This window comes from Microtus pennsylvanicus, chromosome 8 (assembly GCF_037038515.1).
Source record: "Microtus pennsylvanicus isolate mMicPen1 chromosome 8, mMicPen1.hap1, whole genome shotgun sequence".
Lineage (NCBI taxonomy): Eukaryota > Metazoa > Chordata > Mammalia > Rodentia > Cricetidae > Microtus > Microtus pennsylvanicus.
Window position 1 is genome coordinate 101,318,332 of NC_134586.1, and position 21,278 is coordinate 101,339,609.

The window sequence follows — 21,278 nt, forward strand, 5'->3', positions numbered from 1 at the left end:
GGAAGACTTGCTGGGGACATAGAGAGCTGGCCTGAAGGCTCACTAGAGTGGTGGGAAATTAAGTCCATCTTCACAGTCTTATGTGATCTATGCATACACCATTGAGCCTGCCCTGAGTTTAGTAGCACTCACCCAGTTTAACTAAAGTCATGAATTTGCAACAGGTCAAAGGACAAAGAATACATTTCATTCCCCACAGCACAGAAGGGCTTTTCACATGTGTTACTGTTGGTAACATTCCACTCTTATGATAGAGAGGGTACGGAGCATGGAAGCTGTCAGGGCCGCTCTGACTGCACACTTAGCCTATTCCAGGGTCCTAACGATGAAGAACTCTCACACAGAAGCATGGCTCTAGTTTTCGTTTATTTTTATTTTACACATAGAATAACAAGATGAACATGCTTGTCCACAACTCCTGGGGTAGAGCCCTAAGGAGGATCTCATCCTAACAAACACATCTGAAAAGCTCTTTCAGGCAGAGGCTGTGTCCAGGGCTCCAGTGCTGAGCCTCAGAGCTGGAGGAGTCAGAGGAGAGGGAGCCTGCTTCCAGGGCCGACTGTGTGGTGGATAAAACTGTCTTAGGAATAGATTGTCTAGCATCATGAATGTAAGCAATGCCACTGAATTCAACACTTGAAAACTATCAAAAGTTTATATATTTAACACCAAAAAAAACAACAACAAATTCTACAATCAAATATCAGAAATATATTTGAAGATATTGTTCATACCACCAATATCTCTTGCAGCTTCACGAGGTAACTAACATTTTATTCTGGGATTGTATGTCTATTTAAATATGAATGACTTAGTCATAGATAACTCAGAGCAAATCCACAGATGCTTTGTAACTGAATATGAGACAGTCTGGGACAATGACTCTTTGCAATGAACACTTGCAAGTAAAGATACATGGACAAGAAGGTTTACTGTGTGACTATGTCACACTGCAGCTTCTGGATGAGATTATTTTCCCTCTTTGCTGAAAGGGCAGAGGGCAAATAAGCAGGGGCATGAAATGAATGAGACTGAGGTGTATGTTGTGAAACACAAAGATTAAATAAAAAGAATGTTTAAAAAGAAAAGCTAGTCTGGTGGACATATAAAGTGATGAGACAATTTCAGCTGCTTATGGACTTCACAGCCCGCAATGGCACGTCTAAGGAATTTAATGTAGCCAGTCTCAAATGCCCTAAAAATAGATGTATCAACTAATGTACAAGTGAGTCATTGAAAGTGGACATGGAACACAGTGGCCTGCTGGCCAGGGAAGGCCAGCGGAGTGTGACTTCTCTCCCAGGATCATCGCTGGCTGTTAGTGCACACAGATGCTAGATCACTAAGAACCTTCCAACACATGGCTGGAGTTGGGGGTCAAAAACTTACAGATTTATGGGGTGTTTTATACCAATATACAAAGAGAACAGAGGCAACCCTTGTGAAGGGTCTGCTGAGAAGCAAAGAGAGAGGGTGCAGACTTGGAAGAACAGAATGTCCTCAGACCTAGCACCAAGCAGTTGATGCTGCCCTGCCTCTGAGGAACAGACAGTGAAACCTGACAGCAGATATCTATTCTGAGAAGAGAAACCGACGCCGCTTCAGCTCACTGCTGGAAATAAATACTCGGACTTTGGTGTGAATCTGGGTTGAAATCCTGAGTCCCATCCGTTTATTGCAGACCGTGAAACTTTGAAGTGTTGACAAGTTGTATTTTTCATCAATTTTTCCCTTTTTCTCATCATATATGCCTTAAGGAGTCATGTTCCCTCTGCCCACATCACCATCCAAGTGCTTAGTAACAGTAGGAATGGCTGCTCTCTGCCACCTCCCATCCCAAAGCTTAAGTCTTGGCCAAGCTCTCTAAAGAGGAGCACTTAGGTGTGTAGGTAATCCAACAATATTGTTCACCTTCAAGGGGATGTTTTGAATCATTCTTTAAAATTAAATCTGCCATAGGCAGTACCATGAGACCCCTCCTAGGGGCTTGTGCAGATTTCCACAGGAAGTCAGCACAACAGGACAAACTTGGTGCCAAGAACCTGTGCAGAGAGCTTTCAAAATGTGTATGCAGCCCTGCACACATCTCCTGTCTCCTTACGATTCCTGTGGGAACACGCAGGGCTTTCACCCTTACCCTTTGATTCTCTGGGGCATCATCCTTCATCCTCATCCTCATCCTCACCCTTCATTATTGGTTGATGGAGGAGGGTCTATGTGTTACTTTCATTGGTTAATAAAGAAACTGCCTTGGCCCTGATAGGCCAGAAAATTAGGTAGGCAGAGTAGACAGAACAGAATGCTGGGAGAAAGAAGCAGATTCAAGCAGTCGCCATAGCTCTCCTCTCCAAGATGGATACAGGTTAACAATATTCCCGGTAAGACACCACTTCATGGTGCTACACTCATTTAGAAATGGGTTAATCAAGATGTGAGAGTTAGCTAGTAAGAGGCTAGAGCTAATGAGCCAAGCAGTGTTTAAAAGAGTACAATTTGTGTGTTGTTATTTAGGGTATAAAGCTAGCCGTGTGGGAGCTGGGCGGGAACACAGCACGTCGCTCCTATTACTACAATTGGTCCCATTCCCAGAACAGCCTTACTCTGTAACACCCGAGAAATTAAAGTTAACTTTTGCTCTTCATTTGAAAGTATCCCCGTTCTACTGACCACTCACAGTAACCACTAAAAGCCACCCCCAAACCCAAGCCTTCAGGGTTGTAGACAGAGGAAGGATGGACTCTGCAAAGGTGCCATTTCTCTGATACTTTGAGATTCCCAAGCTGCTCTGGCATGTTTATAAAACCTAACAAATGTCCTGTAGATCCTTCACCTTCCTTCAAAGGCCACTTGCCAAGCTGAGTGGAGAGCCAGGGAGCATAGGGCACCTTCAGCACCCACTCATTGTCCCTGATTGTCCCTGAAGTCCGTGTTTGTTTGCAGTCGTGGAGGGCACTATGTCTGAAAAGCCTGACTGGGACAAGATCTCACTATCCCCTCAGGCTGACCAAGTGTCTGAAATACTTTGAAAAACACTTAGAGACAAAACAATATTAAAAACAAAACAAAACCATCCATTTCTTAGTGACATGATCATATATGGAAAGTATATTTTGCTTTCCCAGTGTACACATCTTAAGTAGACCAGTCACCCCCTGGACTCAAGAGAGCCTGGAACACACTGCCTCCCCAGATGACGTTTCCAAATAATCTGGACAGGAAAAAAAAAACACGCAGAAAGCTACTGCCCTGTATGCTGCACAGACCTGAGCTGCCATCTGCAGGCAACTACACAAAGCCTGACCTCCAGGAGAGGGGTTACAGACTCAGCACCCATTGGTGGGTACGGGATGGCTGTCTCATTACAGGGCACTACCCACACAGAAGCGGCTGTGCTTCACCACCCTGACCTGTCTGCACACTAAAACCTGCGGGAGGGAAGCTTATACAACCGCGCTGTGAAGTACAGTGAAGAACAACTAAGACAGGTATGCAAGTGACTACAATTACCCACGTGACTTCCCAGAATACACTGTGGGTGACTACAATTACCCACGTGACTTCCCAGAATACACTGTGGGTGACTACAATTACCCATGTGACTTCCCAGAATACACTGTGGGTGACTACAATTACCCACGTGACTTCCCAGAATACACTGTGGGTGACTACAATTACCCACATGACTTCCCAAAATACACTGCGCTTCCACACCAAAAACGCATCTGTGATCTGGGACCAGCCTGTGGTCCTGGATCTCTTACCATCAACCCTGAGTTCTTCTCAGTCTATCACAGAAGGTGTCTTGGAACCCTACCATCATATAAGGAAAACAAAATCCACTCACCACACCACTTTCCAGGTCAGGGCTGTTGCCGCCTAGCTCATCAATTTCCTTAACAATTTCGGCTGGTACCTGGGGAGAAAATGCATTGTTAAGTTGAGTCATAGCCAGGGCCAAACTCCTCTAAAAAAGCAGAGAGCACATCAACCAGTATGCAATTCTAGACCAGTTCTACAGACACAACTGGAAGGGGAGAGATGAACTTTTTCCTAACACATAACTGTTTGCTACATTTTTTACCTTTAATTCCACCAAGAAAAGGGAGAAATCTTTAGAGAGAATCTCTATAAATTCTTTTCATGTAAAGAAAAATGCTAGGAGCAGGACATAGTGATAACACATCTATAATTCCAGAATGTGAGAGGTCAAGGCAGAAAGATCATGAGGTTGAGGATAGCCTGGGCTACAGAAAGAGTTAAGGCTAGCCTAGCAAGTCCCAGTCTCAAAAATAAGTGAATAAGGGTCCAGGGAGACGGCTCGGTGAGTAAAAGCACTTGCCGCTTAAGTCGGGAGACCTGAGATTAGATGCCCATAACCCACATGAAACCTGGACACCCATGTGCATATCTGTAATCCAACTACTCCTACTGTGAGATGGGAAAGAGGCAGGAGACTCCCCCACAAGTTCCTGAGTCAACCGGCCTGGGGCCCAGAAGAAATACTTCACAAATGACCTGAACGATGACAATACTCAGATATCCACTGACCACTGCGTTCATGATGTGTCCAGTACACACCCTCCCATATGAACACAAATACATCAATAAATACTTATAATTATTCATTTAAAATGCCATGGCCATGCCAGGTACCACTGGTTAGCAAAGAGTAGTTCCTTCATAACTCTTGGCGGACCCCAGTCAAAGGACTGTTCTCTGCTCCAGAGGCAGCCCCTGCAGTCTGGCTGTCCTCAGCCCCTCAGAACAGAGAGTACTCTCACTCAGCTTTCTTGTCCTTCCCGGGTCTCAGGGCCTGCTGTGTCAGAGAGAGGCAGTGATCCAACTAAACCAGTGTCCCAAACCTGCTCCCCACTCAGGGAGAGTTGAGCCAGTTCTGTCACTGGGCCAATTGCATTTTAATGCTGCATCTGCTGAGACAAGCTAACAGGGCTGAAGCAAGCTACACATGCGCACCACATGTCCTCAGAGGCTAGCCAGACTCCTGCTCATTCTAGCATCACACAAGACACCCACTGGGGGAAGGTCCCCTCTGCTGTCCTGATCCCAAAGGGGAGACGGCAACTTGGAGGCTGAGTCAAAGCCACCACCATGGGCAGGGGAAAGTAGGGCACATAGCACACATGAGCTAAAATGGTAACGAACTAGGAATAGGTAAAGATGTACCCTTAGCAAACAGTCCTGGAGACCCAGCAGCTGCAGCCAGCTGACCTGGACCATGCTAAAGAGCTGTGTGGCCGTACAAACATACAGGTTTGTGTGCAATGTCTCAGTCTCATTAGGGTGGGGTGGGTGTTACATTCCTACAATCTCATAAAAAATTAATCTTAGTCCAATATTTAAGGACTGTTCAAACTACATTTAAAAAAAACATTTCAGAAGGTAGCTAATGTGACGACCAGCACCATCCAACAAACATAGAGAAAACACCTGCCACTTTGCATCCACACTCTGTCAGAGATGCCAGAGATCTTGAGAGCAAACAGACACTTCCTCAAGAAGCTGGAGTCGTTTGGAGATGATGAACACTCATTAAACTGTCAGCGCTTGAATACAGAGCCAGAGCTGCGACAAAGACACAGGACAGAGGGGGACAAACCGGTGCTTAACATAGAGGGGAAGCCGGTGAAGACTGCCTGCTTCCAGCGATGTTTAACTTAACATGAAAAGGATGGAGGATACTAATAAGCAAAAAAGGAACCAGAAATGCATGTCAGCTGCTAGGACAGCACTGCAAAGCTTGCTACGGGGGAAGCACAGGGCTTTCAGATGACACTCCCGGAGCAGAGAGCAGGAGGCATGCAGAGACCCAGCCATAAGATGTCATGAAGTGGTGATCTCAGGGAGACAGTGATTGGCTCTGGATACATACAGTGGGAAACAATGGTACAATCTGGATATGGAACAGTTGGAAGGTTAGTCTTGGGAACACCTCTTAACTCTGGATGGGTCACAGCATCACACATACCCTGAGACAGGCAGGGGTCAATGTCTGAGGACATGGGGCATGGGAATAGAAATTCCAGTTGTGTTCTCACCCTCAGGGTGGCTAATGGCAGACACAAGGCCAGCAATAATCTGTGAGAGGACTGCAGGACTCCAAAGATGTGCCATTTAGACTTTTCCTAACATGTAAATGAGAAAAGGAGCCTCAGTCCGGACCCTTCACTGAACCCTAGAAAGAAGTGACCATAGAGGAAGGAAAATCAAGCACCAGTTCAGCTGGTTCGGCAAGATGCTTGCTGAAAAAAGAAAATATTCTGAGGGAAACGAGTAGCTGGAGGTTCCAGATGGAAGCGAAGGTCACTGTGTGGAGAGCTGCTAAGCAGACCAAGTGTGGATGTGAGTTCACGCGTAGCAACCAGCAGCAGAAGCCAGATGAGGCGACCTTGGAAAAGCCAGCTGTGTACCTGCTGGAGAGGCAGGTGATGCCCCTGCAGTGAGGCCAAAGTAGGGTCCATGTGTGGTGATATTTTTTTGTGCTCTAACAAGTAAAGCTTGCCTAAAGATCAGAGTGTGGAGCTAAGCCACTAGTTAGCCATAGAGACCACGCGATGGTGGCACACACTTTCAATCCCAGCACTTGGGAAGCAGAGGCAGACGGATCTCTGTGAGTTCAAGGCCACCCTGGGCTACACAAGATTGATCCAGTCTAAAAAAGAAACAGAGCTGGATGATGATGGCTCACGCCTTTAATTTCAGTACTTTGGAGTTGCACGCCTTTAATCCCAGCACTAGGAAGGAAGAGACAGGAAGGGATATGGCTGGGCGGAGAGAGGAATATAAGGCAGAAGAAGATAGGATACACAATTCAGTCTGAGGATTTGTGGAAATAGGATCTTGCCCCCTCCACTCTGAGGACTGTATAGAGACAAGAACTCTAGTGGCTGGCTGTTCTGCTCCTCTGATCTCTCAGCTTTCACCCCTAATATCTGACTCCAGGTTTTTATTAAGATCAATGAGAATTCCCAGGATATCCATGCTCATCTACAACGTGGACACTTCAGAGAGGTGGATCTCAAGGGTAGGGGAAGTTGAATATGGGGATGGGGGAGACAGCGCCTTATTAACCTAAAGCATCAGGTTCCTGCGAGGCTCTTAGCAGTCAGTACCCGTTTAAAGCCTGGGGAAGAAGCCACAGGAGGACAGACATCCTCCCTGCCGTGTAAAAGCGTACATGAGCACAGATAAACACTAATGAGCTAACGCGGCAGCCCCCTACCTCACAGCCAGTTTTCAACCTTGTTCTTTGTTTACAAACTAAACTGCAATTAGTTTTTAAGTGTCCATCATAATTCTCAGGGGATCCAGAAGTGAACCACAACTGACTATCAGGGCTTAAGTGCCTCTGCCTGGCTTTGAAAAGGACTAGAAGAGAAGCCCAAGGAAGGTCTTCTAAGGGTTCCTCAGAAAACGTCGCACTACTGAGATGAGACAGACTCTATTCTCCTCAACATCACTCTTGCCTCAGAACACCCCACACAACTGAGGCTACCTACGGAACCAGAGAACCTGATACCAGAGACAGTGTGCTGAGGACACCACCCGCGGAACCAGCGAGCCTGAGTCCAGAGATAGTGTGCTGGGGAGAGCAGGAGGGGTGATGAGGGAAGAGGAATATTCACCACACCCAATGAGCCAAACACGCTACTTCTAGAACCTTCCATCTGACAGAGGTCTCTGCAGGCATTATGGATACTCTATGCTTTGATCTGTTCATTACAGCAAATACTTGCAGGGGCTTTCTTAGCTTCCTCTGAACTGCTCTACACACCTAGAAACCCCAAAGCCCTAAAGCTCCATTACATGTCCTTTAATTAGGCAATCCGCAGGGAACATGAGCCTGCACTGCCCTTCTCTTCATGAGAACCATCATCTCAGTCTTCCTTAGTGACTTTTCCTGACTGGGGAGCAGAGGGATTGATAAGCCCAAGGAGGGGTAGTCAGGATGTGTTGTGTTGGCATCTAAGCAAAGACTGGCCTTTTGCTGTGGCTCTTTGACCTGCAGTGACATCTGCACTCATCCCCCTCCACACCTCCCTGGTGGACAGCCACCCTCATAATAGTTCTGGGAGGTGGCAAGCATCCTGGCTTAATGGAGGAGGGTCAGCTGTCTGTGTTACTTTCATTGGTTAATAAAGAAACTGCCTTGGCCCTTTGATAGGACAGAAAATTAGGTAGGCAGAGTAAACAGAACAGAATGCTGGGAAGAAGGGAAATGAATCAGTCGCCATGATTCTCTGACCCGAGACAGACATAGGATAGAATCTTTCCTGGTAAGCCACCACCTCATGGTGCTACACACATTAATAGAAATGGATTAATCAAGATGTGAGAATTAGCCAGTAAGAGGCTGAAACTAATGGGCCAGGCAGCGTTTAAATGAATACAATTTGTGTGTTGTCATTTCAGGTGTAAAGCTAACCATGTGGGAGCCAGGCGGGACAAAAAGCAGGCCTGCTCCCCTCCTCACTACACTGGCTCAAACTGCTGTGGTGTTAGAGTGGTTACACTGTTCTCCCTCTTACCCTTGCCTTCCACCACGTGATGACAAAGTAGGAAGTCTCTCGCTAATTTGTCTCAATGCTGAACTTCTCAACCTCCAGAAACAGGCGCTAGAACACCTCAGCTCATTATAAATGATTTAGACCCAGGTGCACATATCAAGGTACCAGGTTCAGTCCTTGACATTTCCCATCAGTTCACCCTTCCCAGGCCTCATCAGAGGACTTATCTAGGAATTACACAAATTCCTACCTTTTAAAATATAACTTACTATGCACAGATTGAATTCAAGATCATTTCTCCAAAGAAGGAGTCAAAGGTTCCTGTCCTAGGCTAACCAGAGCCTGCAACTGTATGTCTAGTTACATAGACAAATATAATTGTATCCATGGGACGATGTCATTACTCATCACTTGACATCTGTGCTGAATAGTTTTATGTCACCGTGATACAAGAGTCATCTGAAAGAAGGGAACCTCAATTGAGAAAACACCTCCATAAGATCCAGCTGTAGGCCATTTTCTTTTTCTTTTAAATATTTATTTATTATTTATTTATTTATTTATTATGTATACAATGTCCTGTCTGTGTGTATGCCTGCAGGCCAGAAGAGGGCACCAGACCCCATTGCAGATGGTTGTGAGCCACCATGTGGTTGCTGGGAATTGAACTCAGGACCTTTGGAAGAGCAGGCAATGCTCTTAACCTCTGAGCCAACTCTCCAGCCCCTGTAGGCCATTTTCTTAATTAGCAGTTGATAGAGGAGGGCCCAGCTCATGGTGGGTGGGGCCATCCCAGGGCTGGTGGTCCTGGTTTCTATAGGAAAGGCAGGCTGAGCAAGCCATGAGGAGCAAGCCAGTAAGCAGCGCCTCTCCATGGCCTCTGCATCAGCTCCTGCTTCCAGGTTCTACCCTGTTTGGGTCCCTCATGCGGGAGAATTGTCTGTATTCTGTCAATCATGTTTTAAATAAAGGCTGATTGGCCAGGCAGGAAGTATAGGCAGGAAAACCAAACAGGAAGTAGAAATGATGCAAGGAGAACAGGAGAATTCTGGGAAGGAGGAAGTTGATTCCTCCCACTCCTGCCTAGACCACCGAAGCAGCAGGATGTGATCTGCCCCACTGAAAAAAGGTACTGAGCCACATGGCTAACATAGATCAGAAAAATGGGTTAATCAAGATGTGAGAGTTAGCCAGTGAGAGGCTAGAGTTAATGGGCCAATCAGTTTTATAACTTATAGAGATCTATGTGTGATTTTCTTTGGGACTTGCTGGCTATGGGGAACTGGGCAGGACAGAAAACCCCAACAAACAGGACCCTCCATGTTACAGGTCCCTGTCCTGACTTCCTTCAGTGATGGGCTAAAATGCAGAAATATAAGTCAAATAAATTCTCTCCTCCCCAGCTTGCTTTTGGGTATGGTGTTTCATCACAGCAACCCTAAGATAACATCTTTACAATGGTGGCTAAATACAATGGCCAAAGCACTCATCTTCTGACTGCAGATAGGATGTGATGGCCACCTCATGGTCCATCATTATGCGTCCCAGCAAAAATGGTTTGATTAAATTTTTCCTGTTGCCTACTTACTCACAGCTGTGAAAGAAGTAACTAGTACAGAAAATTAGCACCAAAGAGTCAGGCCGTTGCTGTGGCAAACCTTACCATGTGGTTCATAGGCCACTGATTTCTGGGGGAAATGAGGAGGATCTGAAGCTACAGGCTAGAGCATCGCTAGAACATTGTAAGAAAGGCTTCATGGGACATTCTGAAAGGAGTTTAAAAAACCAGAGCATCTGGAGTGTTGTAGGAGCCTGCTTGTTTGTTCCCGGCTGCCCAGACTCAAAATAACCAAACAGAAACTATATTAATTAAATCACTGCTTGGCCTATTAGCTCTAGCTTCTTATTGGCTAGCTCTTACATCTTAATTTAACCCGTTTCTATTAAGTGCTCATTCAAGGTTAGATGACAGGTTTGACCCAAGGTGTAGCTACTAACAGGATGTTTTGTTTTGTTTTGGTTTGGTTTTGGTTTTTCGAGACAGGGTTTCACTGTGGTTTTGGAGCCTGTCCTGGAACTAGCTCTTGTAGACCAGGCTGGTCTCAAACTCACAGAGATCTGCCTGCCTCTGCCTCCCAAGTGCTGGGATTAAAGGCGTGTGCCACCACCGCCCAGCCTAACAGGATGTTTTGACCCAGGGTGTGGTTACTTGATACTTTGGATATTGAGAACGTAATTACTTTGTTCTTTGTATCTTGGTAAAGAAGCCTCTTGCCTTTCCCCTCCTCTTTGGAATGGGGTATATAAAACCTATGAGAAGTAAACATAGAACAAATCTCACGATTTACTAGATGCCCTCCTGACTTTATCAATCATCTCTTATCTATATCTTTCTTAATCCTCACACATCACACATCCCTCCAAGCACGAACGAATGAACTAGGCAGGACCGGGTGAACAATATGACAGCAATTAGCTAACAGAACCTTCTAGAGGCCAGGGAGAACTTGGGGGTGAGGATGCTGAAAACGGGGATAGGAGAAGTAGGGGCAGACACAGCTGAGTCAAGACAGCCCCAGCCCTTGTGACTCACCTGGTCAACCGGCACCTCCACCTTCACCTCTGGATCCTCCCTGACTTCCAGTGCTTCTAGTGCTTCCTGGGCCTCCTTATCAAGAGTCTGAGCTTTATACACATCACCCTCTACGGGAAAATAATAGACAATCTTTGCAAACCAGCAGAAAAACTCATCCCCAGTTGACATTTTCTGAAACAAACCAAAATTTCAATTCAGCAGCTCCTGAGCTTCCTATACCATCAGACAGAAAGAAGCCCAAACAGGGCCCCTGCATTATCTCCATGCCCATCTCTCCCCTCTCTCCCTCTTTCTCTTTCTCCCCTCTCCCCTCCCCCCTCTCTCCTCCCCCTCCCCCCTCCCCCTCTCCCTCTGTCTCTCTTTCCTCTCTCTCCCTTTTTCCCTCTCTCCCTTCTCTCCCTCTTTCTCCATTTCTCTTCTCTTCCTCTCTCACCGTCTTCCCCCCTCTCCCCTCTCTCCCTTTTTCTTCATCTGTCTTCTTTTGTTCTTGCTTCTATAGAGGCCTCAGCTCAGTGGGTCCCAATTTTCCCAGTATCTGTCTAGTTTCTATCTCCATAAAAGTCCTGGCCCCTTGAAAACTTGAGCAATTTCTGCATCTAGAGGTTTCCCAAACTACCCAGATGCTGCAGAGAAGCAGAGCAGTGTGGGAGGAACTTCTCCCACCTGCTTCCTGTCTGTAGGACAGAGTGGGCGGGACTTCTCCTTCCTGCTTCCTGTCTGTAGGACAGAGTGGGCGGGACATCTCCCACCTGCTTCCTGTCTGCACCATAACTAGACACTGCACCAAGTCCTTCCCCCTCTTCCCCCTTGTCAGACCGAAAAGCGAGACATGCCTCAGAAAGAGCATCCTTAGACATAAACACCCAAGAGCACCTGATAGAGAGGACAGCACAGCAGTAAGAATAAGAGTAGGTGTGGCGAGAGCCATTTTAATTGTTTCATTTTACAGTCAGGTCTGAATCTCTCTGCTAAGGGTACACAGGAACAAGCTAGATGGCCGCTATGTTCGCAGTTCCCTTCTAAAGTCAGGCTCGAATGATATTTGTTCTTACAGCAGGAATATCTGTAGTCCTCATATGCATGTGAACACGGAATTTACTTTAGCTATGACTTGTTTAAGAGCTCCCCCTGCCCTCAGCTTTGAAATGTTACTGTTCTTGTGGCAGCCTACTCCTGCCCCACAACTGAACACACGTTTCGGAATAAGCTTTGTCTGAGACACACACCATATGTACACACATTTTATTACTCATACACCTTGCAAGCCATACATGTCCACACTACACATATACCACACACCTCCTACATATGCACACCATATAAACACATACACCACACACATCAAACATATACACTATACATACACCACACATCCCATACGTATACATACCAAACATAAACATACACCACACATCCCATACGTATACATACCAAACATATACATACACCACACATCCCTTACATATACATACCAAACATATACATATACCACACATCCCATACGTATACATACCAAACATATACATACACCACACATCCCATACGTATACATACCAAACATATACATACACCACACATCCCATATGTATACATACCAAACATATACATACACCACACATCCCATACGTATACACACTATACATATACATACACCACACATCCCATACACCATACATCAAACATATGTAAACTGTACATGCATACACCACACACACCATAGATACACACACAATGTACACAGAGACACTATGCACACCATACATACTACATATGCACACATACAGAGAGAGAGAGAGAGAACTTTTCACAACCTGTAGGAGAGGAACTGCCCCATTACCTGCACCGCTTTGAACTAAGGGTCCCGGGGCTGTCTTCTTTTTCTCTTTGGCATAATAAACAGAATCCTGGCTTTTAGGTGGTATGCTGTCGTTTTTGAGAGGTTCTTTGCCTTTGGGCTCCACCTAATATGCAGATCAAAAACAAAAGATGTCAGGAGTAGACTCCACCTTGAGTCCCTTGGTCCTTGGGATGGACAAGGGCAGGAAACCCAGGAACCCAAGAAACCTCGAAGGGTTTCACCACTCCTGTCCCTTCTGGAGGAGGTAAAGGAGATATTCTGCGTTTCCTTCCCCAATCCACTGCTAGAGAGGTCATTTGGCTTTCCAGCCTAGGGTGGGATTGGGTGTTATGGCACAAAGGGACTCCTCATTCTTTGGGACAAACTTTAAAGCCTACCAAAAGCTGCTGCTCAGAAGCACAAAAATCTTAAAAATTCAACCATGCCACAGATAAGTAAAGGGAACGGTATTTAATTTTTACAATCTTTATACTATCTGTAGACAATGGCAAAATGGTCCTCATAAAACTTAAGGTTTTTAATGTCTCCCAACCCAATCATTAGCTATCTTCATGCTGCAAATGATATTTTTTATGCATCTTAGTTCAAGTATTTGGAGGCAAATTCAGCCAAATATATAAATGTTCACTTCAGACAAGGGACTGAATAAAATGTCCCTGCTGGTTTTAAAGAGTATTGCATAAGCCAGAGTTGTGTTGTAAGTACAGAAAGCAAGGCCTCAGCAGAACTGGTGTCAGGAGCAACATTCCAGCACACTGTAGGGTGCCCTGTTCAACACGGACAGTATATGAGTCCAAAGCTCTATACTGTGCTTGTGAAAGGCTCATTGAATGACCAAGAACCTCAGATTTGTACTAGAAGTACGCTTTAAAAGACAGGTTTCAAACTTAAAAGATGATCCATGCCCAGTCCTACAGAGTACTGATCTGAGCACATATGGTCCAGATGTAGAGACCATCCACGAACCATGGATGCCATGCCACGAACATCTCTGCATGCCTCCTTGTTCTAGGCTTTGAGCTCCACAAAAAGCTCTGTCCTCCTCCTCCCTCTCTCATGGGTTAGTCTGGCTCCTCCTAGTGACCTGAAAGCTATTTGCTACCCAGGGCCCTCAGAGACCAGGAGACACCAGAACCAATAACAGTGGTCACTCGTCTTTCAAAACTTACTTTCTTCTTTGTTTGTGTGTATTTATCATTGCCCCCAAACCTCCTGAAAGGCAAAGACAGGCAGTTAGTACACTCAAGCTCTCTATAAACTACAGGAACATCCTTGACCTAGAAAATGTCCTACTCTCTACACAAGATCTAGCCAATGACCACAGCCATCTCCTAGGTGGTCATTTCAAAGGCCAAGAGGTCTTTGAAAGTCAGAGATTTATTAAGGAGATGCCTGTCCAAGAGTAGCATGGAAATAGGATTTAGGATGCTGGAGGGAGCCAGACTTTTTTTTTCTTATTTTATTAAAAAAAAAAACTATCTTTTTTCATTTTACATACCAATCCCAATTCCCACTCCCTCCCCTCCTCTCAGTTCCCTCTACCTTTCCCCTATACCCCCCATCCACTCCTAGGGTAAAGCACATTGCTCTGAGGAAGGACCAAGGCCCTCCCTACTATATCTAGGCTGAGCAAGATATCCCTCCAAAGAGAATGGGTACCAAAAAGCCAGTATAAGCCGTAAGAATAAATCCTGGTCCCACTGCCAGTTGCCCTGAAATCTGCCCCAGCCATACAGCTGTCATCTACACTCAGAAGGTCCAGTTTGGTCCTATGCTATTTCCTTCCCTGTCAAGCTGGAGTTAATAAGCTCCCATTAGCTCAGGTAAGCTATTTCAGTGGGTGTCCCCATTATGGTCTTGACCTCTTTGCTCATATTCTCGCTCATCCCACTCTTTGACTGGACTTTGGGAGCTCAGCCCAGAGGGGAGCCAGTCATTTTAACAGTTTTGATGCTTTCCAAGGCATGGATTATTCACATAGCTCTCACGTGTTCATGTAGCTCTCACCACTACCCAGTGAAGCAAGAACCTGCTGGCTTCTCTGCAAGGAACCAAGACACTCCATCCCTCAGAGCTGATCAGTGGCAGAACTGAGATTCAAATCTGCCTGTTCCTACCCACCACATGTGCCTGCTCTGACTGGTCATTTTGCATGCTTCCATACCCCTTCCTAACTCATGGGCACTGGGCCTTCACCAGCAGCTGCTTACACACTGCACATACCTCTCTGGGCACTTCCCTGGGCTGTCTGTATTCCCTGTGTAGACCCTGGGCTCTCAAGGATTGTGTATTACTCCATGCCTGATTTTAGAAATGCCAGGTTCAAATTATATGTGTGTGCACATATGTAAGCATATTTATATAAGCATAAATGAAAGAGGGGGAAGGAGGGAGGGAGGGAGAGAGGGAGGAAGAGAGAATATGTAAGTATAGATAGATAGGCAGATGATAGATAGATAGATAGATAGATAGATAGATAGATAGATAGATAGATAGATAGATGATAGATAGATAGATAGATGATAGATAGATAGATAGATAGATAGATAGATAGATAGATAGATAGATAGATAATATGGATAGATGATAAAGATAGGTAGGTAGGCGGATTATAGATAAATGATAGGTAGATAGATAACACATCAAGTTTTACTACTGAATAAAATCAGTATCTGAACTCAACATGTTTTGGAAAGGGCTTAGAAAAGAGACAAATGTCAGCAACACTCAAAAGAGAAAGACACAGAATTTAAGGAGATGGCTCAGTGGGTAAAGGCACTTGACACTAAGTCTGACAGCCTAAGTTAGATCCTCAGAGCCCACAATGTGAAAGGAAAGAACTGACTCCCACAGTTATCCTCTGATCTCCCCCATGAATCATATGGCATGCACCCCTAGATAAATATATAAATGGATAGGTAGGTAAATGATAAGTAGGTAGGAAGGTAGATAGATAGATAGATAGATAGATAGATAGATAGATAGATAGATAGATAGATAGATAGATAGATAGATAGAATGCATGTTGAGTAGATGGGTAGACAGACAGATAATTTTTTAATTTAAAGGACAGGTAAAAGTTATACTCACTGCTGGACCTCACTGGGGACCCGTAGGGACTTCCAGTAAGGAATGGCTTTGAAAGTCTCCAGTCCTGCAGCAACATAAAAAGAATTGTCTTGCAAATCCTTTGAGTTGTCCAAAAGATGCCCATCCATCGTATACAACCTGTGAACACAGGAAAGAAGATGAGATAGGATTTGGCAAATGGCAGCACAGGACAGGGAGTACTTTGTCACCTGTGGTAATGACCAGAATGTCAAATATCTGAGAAGCTACACTCCCCAGCAAGCATGCAAAGGGGAGAAGTGGCACTCCCTAGCATGCATGCAAAGGGGAGAAGCTGCACTCCCCAGCAAGCATGCAAAGGGGAGAAGCTGCACTACCCAGCAAGCATGCAAAGCAAGGCAGGAAGCCTGTGGAAGCCACTTTTCCTGAACTGCACACTTTCCACTGAGAGCTTTTTAATTAAAGTGTATTTTTCATTATGCACAAGTCCTCAGAGGATCTTGAGAAAATGATCAGCTCTTGGTTGGTATTCAATTAATTTTAACTAGTAGCAGCTAAAATTAATACAAATTGGCTTACATTGTTGTAACAATACTTTGGAAAGAAATCAGCATTTGTTAGCAAATAATGGGCCTTTTTCTAATGACCCAATGACTTCACTCAGTACTCTTTGGCAAGTACTCACTGCCTGGTTAATTTAGGAACAGAGTCTGTTCGCTCCACTGTCACCCTGTTACATATAGAAACAATGACGGGGTTCTACGCAAATGGAAATGACAGCTCCTCAGAGTCAAGGGTCCTAGCAGCCTACGAAAGGAAGTACAAGGTGCTCATTCTGCTGCCTCCTGAAAATCCACATGTAGATGGCATGGTTCCCAGCCCACAGCACTACTGGGAGGTGATGGGACCTTTAGGAGGTAGAGCAGGTATGAAAAAGCTGGACTAATAGAGTCAGGCTCTTGGAGGTATATTAGAACCGCACCCGCTTCTCTGCAGCCCCACAAGGTTAATAGCATCTTCAGCCACGTACTTCCACCATTATGTAGTGCCTCGTCACAGACCCAAAAGCAATAGGCCAAAAATTGGAGAATGAAACCAAGGAGGCCGTGAGCAGAGGCAAACCCAAGGAGACAGTGAGCAGAGGCAAACCCAGTGAGATCGTGAGCAGAGGCAAACCCAGTGAGATCGTGAGCAGAGGCAAACCCAACGAGACAGTGAGCAGAGGCAAACCCAACGAGACAGTGAGCAGAGGCAAACCCAGTGAGACCGTGAGCAGAGGCAAACCCAGTGAGACCATGAGCAGAGACAAACCCAGTGAGATCGTGAGCAGAGACAAACCCAAGGAGACAGTGAGCAGAGGCAAACCCAAGGAGACAGTGAGCAGAGACAAACCCAGTGAGACCATGAGCAGAGACAAACCCAGTGAGACCATGAGCAGAGACAAACCCAGTGAGACCATGAGCAGAGACAAACCCAGTGAGGCCGTGAGCAGAGACAAACCCAGTGAGACAGTGAGCAGAGGCAAACCCAGTGAGGCCGTGAGCAGAGACAAACCCAGTGAGACCGTGAGCAGAGACAAACCCAGTGAGACCGTGAGCAGAGGCAAACCCAGTGAGGCCGTGAGCAGAGGCAAACCCAGTGAGGCCGTGAGCAGAGGCAAACCCAGTGAGGCCGTGAGCAGAGGCAAACCCAGTGAGGCCGTGAGCAGAGGCAAATCCTTTCCTATACCAAGATGATTACCTCTGGTATTTTGTCATAGAATAGAGAGCTGACTAACATGGGTTTCAAGAGGAAGAAGATATAATTCAACCATGGACTTCCCAAAAACAAAAAGAACTTTGCCTTGCAGAATGGAGGCAGGCTACCCATTGTGTAGGAAGAAGTGAAGTATCCTGGAGTGGCCAGAGGGACTTATATAGAAACACAAAAACCCAGGGGTCTGCCTGTCCCTGAGGGCAAAATGCCAACAGGACGCATAAACACATAGCTGAAGGAAAATTAACAAAGAGCTTGGATTCAGGGAGGGGCATTCATCATTAGACAAAGGAAGAAGATTTCCGTGGAGTGGAGAATAGGCTGGCCACTGTGGGTAAGATATGACAGATGGCCTTCTGTGTCATCTGCTGCAGCCATGTAGGATAAGTCCAGAAGAAGAAAAGGAAAGTGGACGCAGGACACCAGGAGCAGGTGGAACCCCTCACAGAATTAGCCATCCCTCCAGGGCCCCTCTGATCCCTGGGAGGCCACTGAAGCATAGACAGATTCGTGAGCCCAGGTCAAGGTCAGGCATTTCATTTCTAGCGAGTGTCAGACTTTGTTGGTGCTGCTCCTGGGGTCTCTCCTGAGAACCTCTACCCTGGCTCAATTCTGGAAGAAACACAGGAGAGCGTGGTGGACAGGAGACCCAGGAAAGCCATGGGCAGAGAAGGTGCTAGGATGCAGCAGAGGCTTCTGCAGGAAACTCAAACCTAGAAGTCTGCTCTGCTCTCATCCTGCTGTGGTCTCGGGACAACTGAAGATTATGCAGATACTGCTGGAGCAAATACAATGGGGAATAAGACAAGGAAGCAAGAGGTCTCTGCAGGAGATGACCGAGGGAACACTACTGTGGGTGTTTAGGTCAGAGGACAGTGAAATGTCCTGGGCCTAACAAGACCCCAGAAGAAGCACCACAGCCTGATAGCCCCAGTGAGGAAGAGGTTTGAGTAAGGACTGGCAAGCCCAGAACAAGCCCAGGAAGGAGGCTATGAACCACTGGCACAAGAAGTATTTGAAAGACCAAGGTCAGAGAAACACAGCTGTACGATAGTGATGCTGAGACCTGAGGGCTCACTCAAAACCATTATCAGTCTTATGGGGAAGATGGCAGCATGCCAAAGGGATGTCACACTGGGACCAGAAGTGTTAGAGTGGTCAGACAGAATTCTCACCAATATGATTAGGAAAGATTGCCAACAGGAAATAAATGCGGTAGGGGGAAGATGAAACAGGAGAAATGCAGATTTGAAGCTAGAGTAGTGAACAAAGAATTATGAGGTGGGAGATGGGGTGGACAGAGAGACCCAGGCAACAACAACCAAAGAATGGAACACCCACCCAACAAAGATGAGACCAGAGATCTACACCAATAAAACCTTAAACATCCTAACACCAGATGCCTAGATCCCAGTCCAAGAACACGAACATGGACAACCATGACAAGATGCCTCTTACAGCGACACGTGATGGCCTTTCCCTATGCACCATATCTCCCCAGACTTCACCTTCCATCACAACTGCTCCTCTGTGATCACATACAACATGCTGCATAGCGGATGAAGAGCTGAGCATGCGTGATGACTTCTAGAAACAACTAATATCACTTTCCAGATGAAGACAAAGGTATCAAAGAAGTAGGTATTCTTACGGTCACAAAAGACAGACTTGACCCTAAAGCCCTGCCTAGAGGCTGTGATTCTGGTCTGATTCTGAACCCTTTTGCTCTGTAAAAGCAAAACTCCCTGACTCATCTGCTGAGTTTTGCCTTAAAGTCTGATTCCCTATGTGGTCCCCCACCTTCTGCGGGCCACCTCCTCCAGCTCCTGCCCAAGTCGGGGATCTGGGAAGCAAGGTTCATTGTTGTTCTTTTGTGATGGTGGTGGTTGTTGTGTGCACAATGAGCGGTGCATATGGGAAATCAGAGGACAGCTTTACAGAGTCAGGTTCCCCACTTCCACCCTCACAGGGGTAACAGGGATCAAACTCCGATCGCTAAACATACATAGCAAGCCCCTTACCCATCGAGCCGTCTCACCTCAGGCCCCTCCTTATGACGCTGTGCCCTCCACACAGAGCTCATGACAGTGCTCAGTGTTTGGTGAACAGATTAATGAAACGAGCTTCAAATAAAGGTGGGACACCCAGCTCTCACCCTCCAACCCCTGATTTCCCATGAGGGTGCCTTACTTCCGAACACCTCCCAGAGGGAAGACTTTCTCTCCAATCATGGCCAGCACGCTGCTCCAATCTGACAGGCTGAATTTGGGTATAATAATTTTTATAGGTGGGATAAATAATTTTCCGTTTGTGAAAACACTGTAGGGATAGAAGAAAAAAAGCACCATTATTACCTTAAAAGTGAGGGGGAAACACTGACAACCCAAAGAATAAAAAACATAGGTGTATTTATAGAAATGTGAAAATATTCTGATGCACTGATCAACCCTTAACAAGACACCAAGTCCAACAGTCTTCAAGTCTGCTGCCATAACAGAGGTGTTAGGAATATACTGTTTTGATTATTATAGTGTATTGTACTGCATTGTGTTGTATTGTATTGTGGTAGGGTCTCATGTAGCCCAGGCTGGTCTCAAGCTCACTCTGCAGCTGAGTATGACACTATGCTTCTGATGCTCCTGCCTCCACCTCCCAAGTGCTGAGATTATAGGCATATGCTTCTGGTTTACACACTGCTAGGGACAGAGCCCAGGGCTTCAGGCAGATGAGACCACATTGTAACAACTGAGATATACCCACAGCTCAGACAGTACCTTTCCATATAGGTAAAGATACCCAAATGAATGGGACAAAATTCTACTTCTTAAAAATAATATGTTTCAGCTGGGCGGTGGTGGCACACGCCTTTAAGCCCAGCACTTGGGAGGCAGAGGCAGGTGGATCTCCATGAGTTTGAAGCCAGCCCTGTCTACAAGAGCTAGTTCTAAGACAGCTAGGACTGTTACACAAAGAAACCCTGTCTCGAAAACACAAACAACAAATAAAACACACAAACACACATACAACCAAAAAAAATCTACGTTTCCTATGGTGATTAAAAGAAAATAGTAACCTATTAGAAAATTAAAGGAGAATTATATATGAAAAATATAGTCATATCCCTTGTCACAGAGCCTAGAGAAACACCCAGAGTTGCATGGTCCTCTGACAGTTGACACACACCTGGCCTCACCCCCAGTCTTCAGGCAGCCATGTGACTTCAGTAGGCTTAGCTCATGATTGCCATATGGGGAAAGTGTACTGAGAAGTTTCTTGCAAACTCAAAGATTCTATTTCGTTTGCTACGCCGCAGGAATTACCACCCCTTGAAGATAGTTTCAAAGGTTCATTGTTTTCATTAAATTAAGGTAAAGTCGACCATGTGTGGTGGCACACACTTATCATCCCAGCACATGGGAAGCTGAGATCAGAATATAATATGTTCTAGGCCAACCTGGACCAACAGAAAGAACCT

The 21,278-nt window shown here is 45.8% G+C and overlaps 1 protein-coding gene across 1 annotated transcript in view; it reads right to left on the reverse strand.

Annotated features, from left to right (window-relative positions):
• Nucleotides 1-3,145: 3,145 nt before the first annotated feature.
• The window catches only part of Dcdc2c (doublecortin domain containing 2C), a 38,015-nt gene continuing 19,882 nt past the window's right edge, over nucleotides 3,146-21,278 (reverse strand). Inside the window, exons 4-10 of the mRNA XM_075982084.1 lie at nucleotides 19,994-20,122; nucleotides 16,070-16,207; nucleotides 14,149-14,191; nucleotides 12,959-13,082; nucleotides 11,119-11,228; nucleotides 3,845-3,913; nucleotides 3,146-3,208 (exon numbers count right to left, since the gene is read on the reverse strand). Of these exons, the coding sequence (XP_075838199.1) occupies nucleotides 3,146-3,208; nucleotides 3,845-3,913; nucleotides 11,119-11,228; nucleotides 12,959-13,082; nucleotides 14,149-14,191; nucleotides 16,070-16,207; nucleotides 19,994-20,122 (676 nt within the window). The remainder of the gene's footprint in view (nucleotides 3,209-3,844; nucleotides 3,914-11,118; nucleotides 11,229-12,958; nucleotides 13,083-14,148; nucleotides 14,192-16,069; nucleotides 16,208-19,993; nucleotides 20,123-21,278) is intronic.